Consider the following 18876-nt stretch of genomic DNA (forward strand, 5'->3'; position numbering starts at 1 on the left):
GAGAATGGGGTTCAGAAACTTATCAGCCACGATTGAATTGCAGAGCAGATTCTATGGGCTGAATGGCCTAATTTCTGCCCTTATGTCTTAATTTTATGCATCTCAATCTCCTCTGCTCTAAGGAAAACAACTCCAGTCTGTTCACTCTCTACATAATTAAAATCCTCCAGCCCAGACGACATCCTGATAAATGATCTTGGTAACCTCTCCAGCACAATCACATCCCTCCTTTAATGTGCATTCCAGAAAGGCACAAAATAGTCTAACTGTGAAATTATCTATATACTACATGCAGTATGCAACTATCTTTTGAATTATATCAGTAATCTCCAAATAAACACATTACCTGCTGATTGGCAAGTGACTGACTCAGATGAATGCACTGAAAGCACTGGTGAAGTTAATGATGGTGCTGATGAAGGAAGATATGACAAGCTCAGATCTGACTGAAGGACAGGATCCATTCTTTGCACTGTGGGGCAAGGGGGAATCTCCAATGGATTCTTCAAGACAGACATTTAAATGAAATTAATATGCATCATTTTTTAGAAATATATAATTTACACAATCTGATAGTTACTTTCATGCACACAAACTGCACATTGTTGGAGTGCACCAGAAAATAATTTAAGTCACCTTGGTGGGTCTTTCTGAACATTTATTACCATGTTGTGGCCCCTGTGGAGACTGACAATTTTCAAAAAGAAATGCAAGCTTCCTGTCAATTGTTGACTGGATTACATGACCAGATTTTACATTTTATAATGTTTACTCTAACCAACTAAAAGCTCCGTTGACTGACCACAAACTGTGTAGGCAACTTTTACTTCATACTTACTACCAGTCATCTTTGTCCTGTGTCCAGTGTATTGTTCTCACCTTGCAAACACCTTTAAGGAACAGTAACTGTCTTTGGCCTCTCTCTCTGCAAAACCACCAAACCGGACAGCCTAGCATGGATGAGCAACCAGGTTAACCAATCTACCTTCGGAGACATCTAAATCCTTCCTAAATGTTGAGAGTTTCTGCCTCTACTACCCTTATAGGCATTAAGTTCCAGATTGTTGGACACTCTTGGCTGTTTCAATGCCTCAATTCAACTTGGTAAGCCTCTGATCCTGCATCATGCCATCCTCTGGTAAGATTACAATTCCCTGGCAAATCTTGGTCTATTTCTTCCTTAATTATGCAACGTGTGTTCCAAATTCTTTCTTTTTGACTTAACAACCAACATGTTGCCTCCCCTCAGAGATCTGGCTAACGGTGGTTATTAGCCAAGAATCCTGCCCAATGTGCTTCTGCACCATTTTACCAGGTGTCCTCATTATTCCTGTCTTGCGTGGGTTGGTAAAATTCACATCCTCTTACTGAGCCTTCAGATTTTTGATTATCTTTTGCAGCTACCTAAAACTCTCCAAATCACCAGTCTCATGATTCTTCTTGAAAATGTTAGTAATCTCTTCTTTTAATCTCGTAATAATATTAGCTTCTAGTTAGTCATTAGTCAATAGCTATTAAGCATGGAAAATAAGTGCAGGAACAGGCCATACAGTTCTTCAAACCTGCGCCACATTTCAATATGATCATGGTTGATCATGCACTTTCAGTATCCCATTCCAGCTTTCTATCCATACACCTTGATCCCTTTAGCCACAAGTGCCATGACCAGCTCCCTCTCGAATGTATCTACTGTCCCCAAAAACTTTCTGTCGTTAAGAATTCCACAGGTTCACAACTCTTGAGTGAAGAAATTCTCCCTCACATCAGTCTGGATTGGCTTACCCCTTATTCTTAGGCTGTGAGCCCCTAGTTCTGGACTTCTTCGACATTGGGAACGTTCTTCCCATATCCAACCTGTCCAGTCCCATCAGAAACACAAAAAATGAGATCTCCCCCTCATTCTTCTAAATTCCAGTGCGTACAAGCCCAGTTTCTCTCCATCTGTCAGTTCTGCCATCTGAGAATCAGTCCAGTGATCCCTCATTGGACTCCCTCAACAGCAAGAATGTCCTTCCTTGGACTAGGAGGCCAAAACTGCACACAATACTCAAGGTACAGGCTCACCAAGGTCCTGTATAATTCTCTTCTCTTAAACTCAAATCCTCTCGTTACAAAGGCTAGCATGCCATTATCACCTGCTGCGTCTGCATGCCAAACCTCAGCAACTGTCCCACTATTAACACCCAGGTCTCATTGCACCTCACTTTTTCCTAAACTGCCACCACTCAGATAATAATCTGCCTTCCTATTTTTGCCATTAGGGAGAATTTTGGAAGGATTTTGTTTTTGCTATTGCTTTAGTGCTTTTATTTCTCATTGAATTACTAATTCATTGAGAATTCTAAAATACTTCTTTCTAAAAAATAAGATCGCAGATTGAAGATACACTTCCACACTTTTGTCAGAGGTTTGGGTATTGATGAAAACATCAGAACTCTCTCGTTTCCCTCCATACAAACATCAGCCTGAAATTTCATTTGAAAGACTGTGACAGTCCTTGATCTGACAGTGCAGCATTCTTTAGTACTGCACTGATGTTTCATCTTTGGTCACGTGTTTCAGTCTCCGGTGCAGTTTGAACCTAAACATCACACTATGAACACCTCCATTATAGCCATCAGCGTTATTCATTAACAACACCACAAACAATGAGATCTTGTGAAAGTGTAACATGTCTAGTCTGTACCAACACCACTTTCTCCACCTAAGCAACACTGCCTAACCCTGCCACGTATACACCCTCACAATGCCACTGAAAGCTAAAATTAACCTACCTGGTCTCCCCTCCATAAACTTCCCCAAGCTTCCAGTCACCAAACTGATGTAACCTTAATTCTTGCCAAAATCAAGTCCTGCAGTCTCCAAATCCCCATGGCTCTTCATGTCATGAAGCTCTTAAGTTGGCTCTCAAAAATTATGTCATTTACAAACTCCTCATAACCTTTAAAGATTTTCTATTAATTTGTGTATTCACACAGATTTTGCTTCTCTTAGCATCTACTATTCACTTTGTCCTGATGTTCAACTGTTGGGACCAACTTAGGCACAATATAATGCTAATGCGTTTAGCCTTTGGCCATGTTAAGCTGCCCATAGTGTCCGGGCATGTGCAGGCTAGATGGATTAGTCCTGGGAAATTTAGGGTTACGGGGAAGGGTCCCAGGTGGGATGCTCTTTGGAAGGTTGGTGTGGACTTGATGAGCTGAATGGCCTGTTTCCAGACTGCAGAATTTCTATGAAACTTTCCTTACCAACAGGCAACAGGTAATAAGCCAAAGTCCAAACCAGGAGATAGAATCTCCCTTGAGTTGAAAGAGACAATTAGCTACTAATATAGCTTCAGAAACACCATTCCACGAAGCAAGGCAAGGAGATGGGGTTCCATTGACTACCACACATAGTACAGGGATTGAACCTATGCTGCTGGTGCAATTCTGCATTACTATCTAATCAACTGAAATAACCTACCCTCCCCCTGCCAGCAAATGCTTACCCAACACCTCTTCAAACATTATAATTTAGCTCCCGTTCCAACTACATTAAGTGCCCAGAAGCTTGCCTAGACACTTTTGTACTCAATGTAACCCCATGCTTTACCAAATTCAAATATTAATTTGAATGCTATGATCTAATGCTGCATTTTCTCCACTTCTAAGGTGATAAGAGCAGGCAGCAGATAATATAATGCAATGTTCAACAACATGGAAAGTGTAATTGTTCCTTTTACAGTACTGTTGTGTTTATGTAGCGTAGTGGTTATGATTCTCGGCTTACATCCAAAAGGTCCCTCGTTTGAAACTGGGCAGAAACAGTGGTGCTTCTTCATTACAGAGGCAGACTTCTAGATTAACATGGATGGAGCATTCTTGTTGCATTGGTGGTTCAGTGGTAGAGTTCTCGCCTGCTGTGAAGGGGCCCAGGTTCGATTCCCAACCAATGCACATTGTTCCTAAGGGCAGCACAGTGGCTCAGTGGTCAGCACTGCTGCCTCACAGTATTAGGGACCCAGAATCGATTCGATTCCACTCTCTCTCATATACAACATGCACACGGTTTTAAGTTTGGACTACGATATGGCCATAGAATATAGATTGTTTCATTGAAAAAGCTGCTGCTTTGTTTCACTCAATTTTTAAGAGGTTCAGGACATCTTAGGATACATCTTAGGACAACATGCAGAAAGCAGGATAGAAAGCATGGACGTAGCATGCCACAACTACTCTTCCTATTAATTACTGAAAAGCAACAGTGTCAACTTTGGACCTCTAATGGTTCGTATCTTGCTGACATACACAGTGCCAACCAATTAAAAATGTTTTGGAGAATGATTGGCTCTAATGACCTGCTCTATGGTGGGTTAGGAAGGTGGAATCTTGCTTGGACAAGATTAGCTTCCAAGCTGCTCATTTGTATTGTACTCCATATGGTGTGGGTTTGGTCAAACATAGCCATAATATTTCATAATGTGGACAATATCTTTGAAAAACAGTGACATCAATAATGAGTTTAGCTAAGTTAGACTCTTAAAGGAAATGTTCCAGCGATCTACTGCCATCATGATCAGAGAAAAAAAATCATAATTAGTTAGCACATAATACTACTTCATTCAGTTTAGGTGAATAAATAACTACATTGTTTCAAAAATGCCTAGTGAATAATGTTGGAAGAACTTTTCAGGATGAAATCATGACAGAGCGAGTTTGGGTGTTTATCAATCTTCTTTCATCGTGACTAATTTCATGAAACCTTCTTGGAATAATTACACTCTTTCCAAATGTTGCTCCATAACAGAAACACTTCCCATGTTCTCCAGTCATGATAATTTAGACATCATGTATTCCCTTCATCTTCTAATCCCATGCATGTTTTGTCTCCATATCCTGTTCTGCATTCAGTCTACCCCCAATCTCTCCAACATATTATTAATCTCTTTCTATTCTGTCTGGTTAGATGTTGAAATTATACAGTTATACGGTTTGGTTGCTGATAGCGATATTTTTTCCTCATGGTAACATTTCAATGATATATTGTCATTATTTCATTCCCTTAAAAATGATCAACTTCAAGAGTATTCACCTCTAAGACATGTAACCTTGGTACTTCACCTGAAAGCAGTTTCAGCTCAGAATTCTCCAGAAGGTTGGAATCTGTCATTATGTTGTTTTATCATCAACGTAATATTATAAATGCACAGATACTTAAATCCCGGTAATACAAAACTAAATTAAAACATATACCACATACTCACATGAGGTGCAGGAAGGGGTTGCTCAACTTTCAGTTGCATTTTATTTGGGGATTGAGCCTGATTAGCATCTGGCTCCACCTTCACTGATGAAGCAAGGTGTTGACATTCTGCATTTGTGTGGTTCAATACCAAATTTCGATCATACTTTCTACAAATGAGACACAGTTAAAAGAAAAATACTTGCTTAGCACAGTTGGACTTTATGTTGTTGTGTTTTGGAAAAATGTCTTGAGAAAACTCTACAGCAGCGGGGCAGAACGCACTTTAGGGGGCAGTGGATCACAGCACAAACAAACTACAATAAACTCTCAACAGACAAAGATGAACGTAACAGATCACCTTCACTTCCAACCATGCACACGCACACACCTCACAAATTAGACTTGCAGCTTCACAGTCTAATCTTACATGTTACAGATTCCACAGACATTTCAAAAAGGGTGAATTTGAAAAATCTAATTGGCTTTGACTTTTCACTTATAAGCCTTACTTGTGACAGCATGGTGTGAGCAAGTTGGACGTTGCATTTTCTGCACTGTGCAGTGTCTATGCTTCTAGATGTAGTTAATAGGATGTGGAGCTCTGAAATTTCAGACAATTTTGAAAATCCTGATATAAATGCAAGTTCTTCCTTCCTTTATTTCTTTCTTAGCTGATGATGCAAGGACTGAAAGACACAGATACAAAGTTGTGCGCAAGAGATACAGAATAATTTTTTTAATGCAGTGTGGCCATAAGCTGAAACCCACTGGCATTAAGGATAGTGCAAGCAGAAGTGATGCATGATTTCAAAACAAAGTTGGATAGGGATGGAGAGAACAGACCAGCAGAATTACATGAATAAAGTGAAAAAAATGAGATTAGCAGGACGACTCTACAAGGAGTCAGCATGGACTTAAAATGAATTAGCTCCTCTTCTGCTATTAGGTCCACAAGCTAAATGTTACAAGACACCATGTTCATCACAACCGCTCCCAGGCACTTCAATGGTTAAAATGTTGGGGATATGAAGAGGAAGAAAACAAAGTCTGTGGTCTCAACAATAACACTGCACTGTTTCTTTGTACAGAGTGCTGTTAATTGCTTTATGACCATCACATTAGATTGCTCACACTTCACTTCAAGCATTGCTGCTCCACTGTTGACTGCAAATACGAATCTTATTTGTAAATCAGGACCTGTGCTCTGAGAGGTATGAAATTCCACATCATGGGTCCTTAGGCCTACAACTCAACATATCAAATAGTGGAGGAGCTGCAAATGGACTTTAGAGGACCATATCCCTGAATACTGTCCAACAGTAATTTATAGGGCATGAATATAATATTTGCCAAATAATTCAGAAGGTAAATAACATCATTTAGAAATGCATTTGCCACAAGGGAGATGAAATTGTCAGTTAGCATCTTGCACCTTGCACATTGTGGTTGTACTTTGACTACTCTAGCTCTGCATAATAGATTAAAGCCAACTGCACCTGTGTGTCTGAATGAGAAACAGGAAGAACTGAAGTTGAATATAAATGGCTAATTTTCTACTAGAGTAGTGACCATTGCGAACAATATGAGAATGTCCAAGTTCATCTCAGGTCTCCTTATTTGCAGAATTTGGGAAACACAGGCCAAATCATAATCAGAGTCTATTCCTAATTTATATGTTACAGTGTTGATAGGCTGTTACAGTCACTTCATCATAGCATTTCCACAATGCAGCTGAATAGTTGATTAAGAGACCAGTTTTAGTGAACTAGGAGCAACTAGTAATCACAGAATCTCAAGAGTGTGGAAACAGACCATTTGGCCCAACATGTCCATACCGACCCTCTGAACAGCATCCCATCCATTTCTACCCGATCCCTTTTACCCTGTATTTCCTGTGGCTAATCCACCCAGCCTGCTTGTCCCTGGACACAATGGGCAACTTAGCATGGCCATTCCACCTAACCTGTGCATCTCTGAACTGTGGCAGAAACCTACACAGGCATGGGGAAAACATGCAAACTCCACACAGCCACCAGAGGTTGGAACTGAACCCAAGTCCCTGACGTTGTGAGGCAGTAGTACTAACCACTGAGCCACCATGCTGTCTCCCACCCCTTGCTATGGCTTGGCCAGGTAGTGATTCTTCTTCCTTCCTTAAGGAAACTGGTGAAAATTTCAAGATTTAAAACAACCTGGTAACTTTTACGGTAATTTTCTTCTGGCACTTTCCCACAAATTATCAGTTATATTTTGGATCCTTTGGCCCCGGTAACAGTGAATGCCACAAAGTTCACAACTATTACAGAAACTTATAGAAACATATAAAATTATGAAGGGAATAGGCAAGATGGAAGCAGGAAGGTTGTTTCCACTGGCACATGAAACTAGAGCCAGGGGGCGTGGCCTCAAAATAAAGTGGAGCAAATTAAGGACTGATTTCATAAGGAAGTTCTTCACCAAAACGATTGTGAAACTGTGGATTTTCCTGCCCAGTGATGCAGTTGAGGCTGCCTCTCAATGTTTTTAAGGCAAAGATCGACAGATTTTTAACAGCAAAGGAATTAAGGGTTGTTGAGTGGGTGGATAAGTGGAGTTGAGTCCATGAAAAGATCACCTACGATCTTACTGAATGGTGGTGTAGGATCGATGGGCTAGATGGCCTACTCCTGCTCCTATTTCCAATGTTCTAATTTTCTTACTAAAGGTTGCAAAAGCACTGCAAAGTTCTGTGAGACTATTTATCCAAAACTATAATCCACAAGTTGCTGTGCACTTTTAAAAAAAAGGACATGCTGAGGCTAAAGCAGAATCATTGTGATTCAGGAAACCGGGCTAACTGCCCAGAGATATGTTGTTTGACAAATCCACCTGTCATTAGGACATACAGCCTGCACACTTTAACATTACATTGGCCCCGAACTTCATACACTACATTTATTCATTTGTCCGATTTGCAGAATGTCTTTTTGGCTTAATGGCAGTGACCTGATCATGATAAATACCACTCATCTTGCTGATGCTTAATATCAGCATGAAACAAAGTAACAACTGTATCCAAACAGTCCATATTTACAAAGCCCAAAATATTATCCACTGTATACTTGATGTGATTCCATCATTGGACAGCATTTTTTATATAATTCAAATACACTAAAAACTACATGGTCAACAAACTTAAATAGTTAGTCACCTCATAATGTGTCACATCTGCACACACTGGAAGATTTGAAACCACTCTGCTATTATTATTAAAACAAACAGCCCTCTTTGTAGACAGAAAGAACACATGGTGCCTGTTTCAACTCAACAAAAAAGGTCACTGCCATTCTCCAAGTTATTTTTTGAGTCAATGCCTTAATTAGAGTCAAACTATTTGGTTTAAATTTTAATGAAGCTCAGCAGCCTTCTATCAATTAACAAATTACTGTTGCATTCTCCATGGCAGCATCTCCACCAACGAATCCGCTTTCTAACCAGTCAGTAATTTTCTCATAAAGTACCTTATCCCCTTACAATGTAAAAAGATGTGTTTTATTTAGACTGGTAATTCTTGCAAATTGTCCTAATGACAGCAAAATGTGCCATTTTTCAGCACTACAAGTTCTGTACTAATAAACTAATGAGAGGGTAATGCAGAACAAGTGGGCTGAAGGGCCTGTACTGTGCTGTACGTTTTTCTAAGTCAAATGATCAGATCAATGGGAAGTTTTGAGCCTTTGTTTACAACCATACCAATAGATCATAATGGGAAGCACAGTAGATGGTTAGCATTGCTGCCTCACAGCACCAGGGGCCCGGGTTCGATTCCACCCTCGGGCAACTGTCTGTGTGGAGATTGCATATTTTCCCCCAAGTCTATGTGGGTTTTCTCTGGGTGCTCCAGTTACCTCCCACAGTCCAAAGATGTGCAGGCCAGGTGGATTAGCATTGCTAAATTGCCTACAGTGTTCAGCGGTGTGTAGAGTGGGTGGGTTATAGGGGGATGGGTCTGAGTTGGAAGCTCAGAGTGTCGGTGTAGACTTGTTGGGCCGATGGGTCTGTTTCCACACTGTAGGGATTCTGATATTTACAGGATGGTGGTCATTCCATTACAGATGACAATAATCTATCCAACCCAATTCCATTTTCTTTCTTGATCCACAGCCTTATTTTATGTCATTTCATTCCAAACACAGTACTAATTATAAGTTAAGAGGTTTTCTGTTTATCATTATCTTTTCAGGCAGTGAGTTCCAGATTTCCTGAGAACTTCTCCTTGAATCCCTTCTATACCTCTTTAATCTATGCTCCTCATTATTAAATCAATCAAAGTAAATAAAGCCTTCCTAACCATTCAATCCAGATCCCTGAATTTTATGCACTTAAACTAGACTTCGCCCACAGCCTTCTCTCTTCCACGAAACAACTCTAGCCTATCCAATCATTCCTCAAGCTCTCCAGTCCAGATTGCCCATTTATCTTCTCCACTCTAATCACAAAGTTTCCTATCATGTGTTAGAACTGTATTCTACAGGGTAACTTGTTATTCATAAAGTTCCGTCACAACTACCCAAATGTTATGCCTCATCTAATAAAGGCAAGCATTCTGCATGCTATCCTGACAAACCTATCTACTTGTCCAGTCACCTCCAATGAGTGATAGAGATACATTTCAAGGTCCTGAATTTAATCTACACTTTCCAGCATACTACCATACATTGTCTATTTCTTTGCGTTATTGGCTTCCATATTACCTTGCTTTTCCAGACCAAGTCCCATTGCCATTGTTCCAATCACATGCCTAGTCCATTAATATCTTTCTGCAGTGTACTGGTCCCTTTATCATCAACCACATTAAACGTTTGTATTGAATTTAAACTTCTTGATCATGCCCTATTACATTCAAACCCGAATCACTGACACACATCACAAAAGGCAACAGAACTTATATTAGTATGCAACCTGAAAGGAAACAGAGTTCACATCACAAAACGCTCCTTGATCATAACATTTTGCTTCCTGCTTTTGAGCTAACTTTAAATCCAGCTTATCATTTTGCTTTGGATCCAAAGATCCAACTTTTCATGAGTAATCTGCCACATGGGACCACATCAAAAGTTTTGCTCAGATCCATTTAGACTGTTTATCAAATGTACTACTCCCATCAAAACTCCTTACTTTGTTTAGTTAAATGCATGCAGCCAGAGAAACAAGAGTTCCTTCAATACTCACTTTGAAAGTTGGGGAAAGTCTTCATCTCGTCCTACATTCTCAGCTGATGATTTTTTGGGTTGTTGGCCTGGGGACTGATGTGTAGAGTGCTGCTGCTTGGGACCCATTGTTTGCTGGAGACGTGGCGGTAGGCTTGACTGTAATCGACTTGGTTTGCTTACAAAACTGCCTGAATTCTTCACTCCCTTGAAGTCAGCTTCTGTCAAGTGAAATATACAATTCTTTTAGGTACAGTATTTTGGTTTGACTGTAGAACAGCATGGCACAGTAGAATCAACTACCAACAAAACTTCTCAGAACATTTAATGTTTCGGCTGATACTTGTAGACCAAACTGAAATACTGGTAATGGTCAATTCACCTCAGTGTGGAAAGTTATGAAAGATGACGCAGGATAATAAAATAACAAAGAAAACTTTAATTATCAGAGATATAGTTATCAAGACACTCATGGGAAGAATTTTGGAACAACTCCTATCTGCATAGGATCATCACTGTGGTGAAGGGTATGAGGACTTTGAAGCAACATAAAGAACACAACTGCGATGTCCATCAAGTCTGTGGAACATCTGGGGTCTAAGACAATGATAAGAGGCATTTTGAAACAATTCATAGGAACTCTGTCCATTAGGGGTAGCACTGGCTTCACAAGGCATTGAGCTGACTATGCACACAGTAACTAATCTCTGGTCCCCACAGGTTCCTCACTTCAGTTGTTGGTAAAGTGTTGGAAAAGGTTATAACAGATAGGATTTATAATCATCTAGAAAAAAATAATTTGATTAGGGATATCCAGCACGGTTTTGTGAAGGGTAGGTCATGCATCACAAAACTTATTGGGTTCTTTGAGAAGGTGACCAAACAGGTAGATGAAAGTAAACCGGTTGATGTGGTGTACACGGATTTCAACAAGGCTTTTGATAAGGTTCCCTACAGTAGGCTATTGTACAAAATGTGGAGGAATGGAATTGTGGGAGAAATAGCAGTTTGGATTGGAAATTGGCTTGCTGAAAGAAGACAGAGGGTGGTGGTTGATGGGAAATGTTCATACTGGAGTTCAGTTACTAGTGGTGTACCACAAGGGTCAGTGTTGGGTCCACTGCTGTTCGTCAACCACCTGGATGAGGGCGTAGAAGGATGGGTTAGTAAATTTGCAGACGACACTAAGGTCGGTGGAGTTGTGGATAGTGACGAAGGATGCTGTAGGTTGCAGAGAGACATAGATAAGCTGCAGAGCTGGGCTGAGAGGTGGCAAATGGAGTTTAATGCAGAAAAGTGTGAGGTGAGCACTTTGGTAGGAGTAACCCGAAGGCGAAGTACTGGGCTAATGGTAAGATTCTTGGTAGTGTAGATGAGCAGAGAGATCTCGGTGTCCATGTACACAGATCCTTGAAAGTTGCCACCCAGGTTGACAGGGCTGTTAAGAAGGCATACAGTGTTTTAGCTTTTATTAATAGAGGGATCGAGTTCCGGAACCAGAGGTTATGCTGCAGCTGTACAAAACTCTGGTGCAGCCGCACTTGGAGCATTGCGTACAGTTCTGGTCACCGCATTATAAGAAGGATGAGGAAGCTTTGGAAAGGGTGCAGAGGAGAATTACTAGGATGTTGCCTGGTATGGAGGGAAGGTCTTACGAGGAAAGGCTGAGGGTCTTGAGGCTGTTTTCGTTAGAGAGAAAAAGGTTGAGAGGTGACTTAATTGAGACATATAAGATAATCAGAGGGTTAGATAGGGTGGATAGGGAGAGCCTTTTTCCTAAGATAGTGATGGAGAGCACAGGGGGGCATAGCTTTAAATTGAAGGGTGAAAGACATAGGACAGATGTCAGAGGTAGTTTCTTTACTCAGACAGTAGTAAGGGTATGGAACGCTTTGCCTGCAACGGTAGTAGATTCGCCAACTTTAAGTACATTTAAGTTGTCATTGGACAAGCATATGGACATACGTGGAATAGTGTAGGTTAGATGGGCTTCAGATTGGTACGGCAGGTCGGCACAACATCGAGGGCCAAAGGGCCTGTACTGTGCTGTAATGTTCTATGTTCTACATGTCCTAAGGGGTATGACATTCTTCCGTTTTTCATAATGCAGCAAAAGAAGGACAACACGTAAGAAGTTCTATTTTTCTCTGAGCATCAGACCAGCACACCAGGTGTGAACTAGGACTAGGCTATTAAGAGATAATGGGAACTACAGATGCTGGAGAATCCAAGATAACAAAGTGTGGAGCTGGATGAACACAGCAGGCCAAGCAGCATCCCAGGAGCACAAAAGCTGACGTTTCGGGCCTAGACCCTTCATCAGAGCTTATCTAGGCTATTAAGAGTCTAGTTAGGGAGCATGTAACCCTTTCAGTCTTCTCATTGAGTTTAATTAAAGCAGACAGCTGAAAGGACATGGCCATTTTCTGTGAATTAAAGATTTCAGGCCTAGGTAAACGGGATCAATGTTTTTTCTTTTGTGTGATAAAACAAAGATTGAGACACAAGGCTAAGGACTTTGTGGACAATTCTACTTTTTGAATATTGCTCGGAAGCCAATGCACAAACCTTAATCTCACTGTTTAAATTTAAGACGGAGATAAATAAAAGAGGCCAGTTTTCTTATATTTTACAAAGGTATCATACAAACTAGGTTGGGAAGATTCAGTTTCTGTGGATATCTGTAAAATTGAAAGAAATCAGTTCAGAAGTTTTATCATTCATTGAAGAATCCTGCATAATATTCATCAACTATCAGTGTGCTATTCATATCCTTGTAATTTTGGAACACAGTTTGAGAACTTGACAACCCTACACCTTTGTCAGTGTTTCTACTCAAGTCTGAACCCTTGTAAAGTGTTACACATCAAAAATACATATCATCTACTTGCATTTGTATTTGATGGTCTCAATATAAAACCACATATGTGGATACATATAAAATAAATACCAAGTTAATACATATAATATCAATTTGTACAAATGGATCTAATATTTGTCTTGTTACTGCCATATCGTGAATCATAAATCTCTTCTTCCACCTTAAAGAATGTGTTAAAAAGAGATTTACCAGAGTTGATGTTCATTGGCTTCTTAGCTCTTTTCCCCTGAACTCTGTTCCAGCTTGAACCTCGAGAAATCTGTGAAAGTGGCCTAAGATTCTGCAGAGAGGCACTGTATCTAAAACAGAAACAATGTATGCATGTACATTTGAAGAAGCGAACAGCTTGTCACAATATTCCTGGTTCATGGTTTTGAGTAAACAGCTCTTGCATGGTTTTGTATCATTTTTATTTCCAATATTCAGTCTATCCCTTCAGTGTTGTTTTTGAGATTTGTCATTTTCTGATTTCACAGTTCTGCATTTGTAAGAGTAAAGAGAAACCCAATGAATCAAGCATAAAATCAGAAGGGAGTCTGAACAAAATGCACCTATGCAGCATCACATCACTTATGTTACCTATAACCTGCTACTTATGATTGCATTTTCCATATGGTATTCTGCAAACGTAAGTAACTTGAAACAAGTGATAATTGGTACATGTACAAAGCAATGGATGGATCTCACCACAGCTACTGTGCATTACCCTAATGGACAATGATAACTTTCAAGTGGGCCACTAGATGGAGCATTGGCCACTTACTCTCAGAATGAATCATAGAATCCCATAAGACACAGGAGCAGAAATTACGCCATTCAATCACGGCTGCTAAGTTCCTCAACCCCATTCTCCTGTTTTCTCCCCATAACTCTTGATCCCCTTGATAATCAAGAACCTATCTATCTCAGTCATAAATGTACTCAATGACCTGGCCTCCAGAGTCTTCGGTGGCAGTGAATTCCACAGATTCACCACTGTCTGGCTGAAGAATTTTCTCCTTATCTCCGTTTTAAAAGGTGTTCCCTTTACTCTAAGGTTGTGCCTTCGGGTCCTAGACTCTCATACCAATGGAAGCATCTTCCCAACATCCACTTTGTCCAGGCCATTCAGTATTCTGGAAGTTTCAATTAGAGCCCCCCCCCAACCCCCAACATCCTTCTAAACTCCAATGAGTATAGTCCCAGAGTCCTCAAATGTTCCTCATATGTTAAGCTTTCCATTCCTGGGGCCATTCTTGTGAACTTCTTCTGAATCCGCTCCAGGGCCAGTACATCCTTCCCAAGATATGGGGCCCAAAACTGCATACAATACTCCAAATATGGCCTAACCAGAGCCTTGTAAAGCCTCAGCTAAACATCCCTGCTTTTATATTCAAGTCCTCTCAAAATAAATGCCAACTTTGCATTTGCCTTCCTGACTACTGACTCAACCTGCAAGTTTACTTTGAGAGAATCCTGGACGAGAACTCCCAAGTTCCTTTGCATTTCAGACTTCTGAATTTTCTCCCCATTTAGAAAACAGTCTATGCTTTTATTCTTCTGACCAAAGTGCATGACCTCATATTTTCCCACATTGTACTCCATCTGCGACTTCTTTGCCCACTCCCGTAACTTGTCCAAATCCTTCTGCAGCCTCACCACCTCCTCAATACTACTTGTCCCTCCACCTATCTTTGTATCATCTGCAAACTTAGTCAGAATGCCCACGGTTCCTTCATCTAGATCATTAATATACAAAGTGAAAAATTGTGGCCCCAACACTGACCCTTGTGGAACACCACTTGTCACCGGCTACCATCCCAAGAAAGACTCCTTTATTCCCACCCTCTGCTTTCCACCAGACAGGCAAACATCTATCCATCTTGCCTCTAACACTGTGGGCCCTTATCTTACTCAGCAGCCTCCTGTGCGGCACCTTATCAAAGGCCTTCTTGAAGTCCAGGTAGATAGCATCCATTGACTCTCTTTGGTCTACCCTGCTCGTTACTTCCTCAAAGAACTCTAGCAGATTTGTCAGGCGTGGCCTCCCCTTGATGAAATTATGCTGACTTTACCCTATTTAATATACACTTCCAAATATTCAGAAATCTCATCCTTTACAATGGACTCCAAAATCTTATCCACGACCAAGGTTAGGCTAATTAACCTGTAATTTTCTGTCTTTTGCCTTACTCACTTTTTAAACAGGGGTGTCATGTTTGCGATTTTCCAGTCCTCTGGGACCCTTCCTGACCCAATGATTCCTGAAAGAATACCATTAATGCTTCCACTATCTTTTCAACTATCTCCTTTAGAACTCTGTGGTGTAGTCCACATGGTCCAGGTGATTTGTCCATCTTCAGGCCAATCAAATTTACTAGCACCTTTTACTTGATGATGGTCACCCTATTCAGCTCGGCCCCCAAACTCTCTTGAATTTTTGGGATATTACTCGTATCTTCCACAATGAAGACGGACGCGAAGTAATTATTCAGTTCCTCAGCCATTCCTTATTCCCCACTACTGTATCTCACTGTCATTTTCCAGTGGTCCAATGTCCACTTCTGCGTTTCTTTTGCTCTTTTTATACACAAAGAAACTCTTACACAGTCTTCATTTATACTACTGGCTAGCTTACCCTCATATTTAATATTCTGCCTTATTATTTCTTTTTTTTGTTGCCCTCTGTTGGTCTTTGTGAACTTCCCAGTCCCCTGGTTTCTCACTGCCCTTTGCCACATTATATACTTTCTCTTTGGCTTTTATGCTATCCCTGACTTCCTTAGTCAGCCATGGTTGCCTCATCCTCCCTGTACCATGCTACTTTTTCCTCGGGGTGAATTTTTGCTGCATCTCCTGAATTACTCCCAGAAACTCCTGCTGCTGCTGTTCCACCGTCTTTCCTGCTAGGCCCCTCTTCCAGTCAATTCTGCCCAGCTCCTCCCTCATTCCTCTGTAGTCGCTTTTATTCAGCTGTAATATCGTTACCTCTGATTCTATTTTCTCTCTCTCAAATTGCAGAGTAAATTCTATCATCTTATGATCACTACCTCCTAAGGGTTCCTTTACCTTAAGCTCCCTTATCAAGTCTGCTTCATTGCACCAAATCCAGTATTGCCTGCTCCCTTGTGGGCTCCATCACGAGCTGCTCCAAAAAGCCATCTTGTGGATATTTCACAAACACCTTTTCTTACAATCCACTAACAACATATTTCCAGTCCACCTGCATATTGAAATTCCCCACGATCACTGTGACTTTGCTTTCCTTACACATCTTTTCTGTCTCCTGGTATATCTTGAGCCCAGCTTCTGACTACTGTTTGGAGCCCTGTACACAATCCCAACTATGTTTTTTTTACCTTTGCAGTTCTTAAATTCTACCCACACAGATTCTATACCATCTGACCCTACTTCATTTTTTCCTATTGATTTAATTTCATTTCTCACTAATAAGGCATCCCCACGCCCTTGGCTCACCTGCCCATCTTTTCGATAGGATCCAGATCCCCTTGAAACCACATCTTCATGACACCTACCATGTCATACCATCCAGGCGATCCAGTGTGCATCACCCCTCTGAAAGACATCCCACCGAAACTCAGGCCCAGCCCTCCACCCCATCTCCATAACCTTATTTTTACTCTGGCTAACCCACCGAACCTGCACCTTTTGGGGCAATTTGCCATGGCCAATCTACGTAAGCTGCACATCTTTAGACTGTGGGAGGAAATCAAGAGCACCAGGTGGAAACCCACATATACACAGAGAATATGCGAACACCCGACACAGACAGTAATCCAAGGCTGGAACTGACTTGTGTCTCTGGCGCTGCACGGCAGCAGTGCTAACCACAGAGCCATTGTGCTACTTTTTTTTAACTAAAAAGGTTCACTAATTTGAATTCAAAAAAAGTAAATAACATAAATACAAAAATAGGTTTGACACTGTCACCCATTTCCCAACAAGGCCGTCCCTTGGGTGCAGGTGGTGCTTGCTTCATTTCACCCAACTCCTTCAATTTTTTTTGGCTTTCACCACACTGCCTTGGTGCTTTTTGAGTCTAGAAAGTCATTGTCCTTTCTTCTGCATTTGTTTGACTCGACAGTAGATTTCACATCTAAATCTTCAAAGACATCAGTATTTTTGATAGCTTGTATTTGTTTTAGCAGGTCTTGATGTTCAAAGTTCATTTGGCCGAGTTCACCCTACAATGCTAAGCGAAGCTCAGAAAGTTCAGTTGGTGAAGAGGACATGGAACGGGATTCAAGTTGTTGATTCCCATTCTTCACTTTGCTAGTATCACAAGCAACTTTTCATAGGTTCTTAAGAATCCTTTTAGTAGGAAGTTTCTGTCTTCCATCAAACGTTATAGTGCATCAGATGGAAAATATCGTGTACATTTGCGGTGATGGAACGACTGGAACTAATGGATTTGACAGCAATAAATGGAAATTCTGCATGGCCTGACCAACACAAGGCGAGCATGAGTTTTCTCTTTTCCTTTCATTATTCGCAAGGTCTTTCCTTTTCTTGGTTTTCTTTTTCTTCTTTAGAGAGCGCAATCCTAAATGTATTCTGTTCATTTTGAGTCTTGGGGAATTGGAATGGAGGTGATGGGGGAGATGTAGGGGCAGGTGTAGCACTTCCTGCAGTTGCAGGGAAAGGTGTCGGAGGTGGTGGGGCGAGTGGGGAGTGTGGAACAAACGAAGGAGTTGCAGAGAAAGCAGTCCCTATGGAAGTGGGGAGGGAAATGTATCCTTTGTTGTGGGTTCATATTGCAGGTGGCGAGAATGATGTGTTCAATCCAGAGGTTAGTGGGGTGATATGTGAGGACAAGGGGGATTCTGTCTTTGTTTTTATTGCAGAGAGGGAGTGTGAGAGTAGAGGTGCAGGAAACGCAAGAGATGCGGTCGAGGGCGTTTTCAACCACTGAAGTGGGGGAAGTTGCGGTCCTTGAAATACGAGGACATCTGGGATGTTCACGAATGGAACACCTCATCTTGGGAGCAGATGTGGCGGGGGCGGAGGAACTAGGAGTGGGGGATCACATTCTTGCAGGAAGGTGAGTGAGAGGAAGTATAGATTAGGTACCAGTGGGAGTCGGTGGGCTTGAAAGAGATATCAGTTTCAAGGTAGTCACCAGAGATGGAGACAGAGAGGTCCAGGAAGGAGAGGGAGGTATCAGAGATGGTCCAGGTGAATTTGAGGTTGGGATGAAAGGTATGTAAAGTTGATGTACTGTTCAAGCTCCTCGTGGGAGCACGAGGTGGCACCGATTCAGTCATCGATACAGTGGAGGAAGAGGTGGGGGATTGTGCCAGTGTAGCTGCAGAAGGGGGACTGTTTCATGTATCCTACGAAGAGGCAGGCATAGCTTGGGCCCATGTGGGTTCCTATGGCCACCCCTTTAATCTGGATGAAGTGAGAGGAGTTGAAGAAGTTGTTGTTAAGGGAAGGAATGAATTCAGTTCAGCAGATAAGGGTGTCGGTGGAGGGGTACCAGAGGTGGAGGCAGAGAGGTCTGGGCCAGAGATGGAGGCAGCGAGGTCCAGGCCAGAGATGGAGGCAGAGAGGTCAAGCGCCACACGAAGCTACTCC

General features: G+C 41.4%; 1 protein-coding gene across 1 annotated transcript in view; it reads right to left on the minus strand.

Annotated features, from left to right (window-relative positions):
- otud4 (OTU deubiquitinase 4) overlaps positions 1 to 18876 on the minus strand; it is a 129634-nt gene that overhangs the window by 21181 nt on the left and 89577 nt on the right. The window contains exons 12-15 of the mRNA XM_048542260.2: positions 13489 to 13598; positions 10441 to 10639; positions 5249 to 5396; positions 347 to 503 (exon numbers count right to left, since the gene is read on the minus strand). Coding sequence (XP_048398217.1) covers positions 347 to 503; positions 5249 to 5396; positions 10441 to 10639; positions 13489 to 13598 — 614 coding nt within the window. The remainder of the gene's footprint in view (positions 1 to 346; positions 504 to 5248; positions 5397 to 10440; positions 10640 to 13488; positions 13599 to 18876) is intronic.

This window comes from Stegostoma tigrinum, chromosome 1, assembly GCF_030684315.1.
Source record: "Stegostoma tigrinum isolate sSteTig4 chromosome 1, sSteTig4.hap1, whole genome shotgun sequence".
In the NCBI taxonomy this organism is placed as follows: domain Eukaryota; kingdom Metazoa; phylum Chordata; class Chondrichthyes; order Orectolobiformes; family Stegostomatidae; genus Stegostoma; species Stegostoma tigrinum.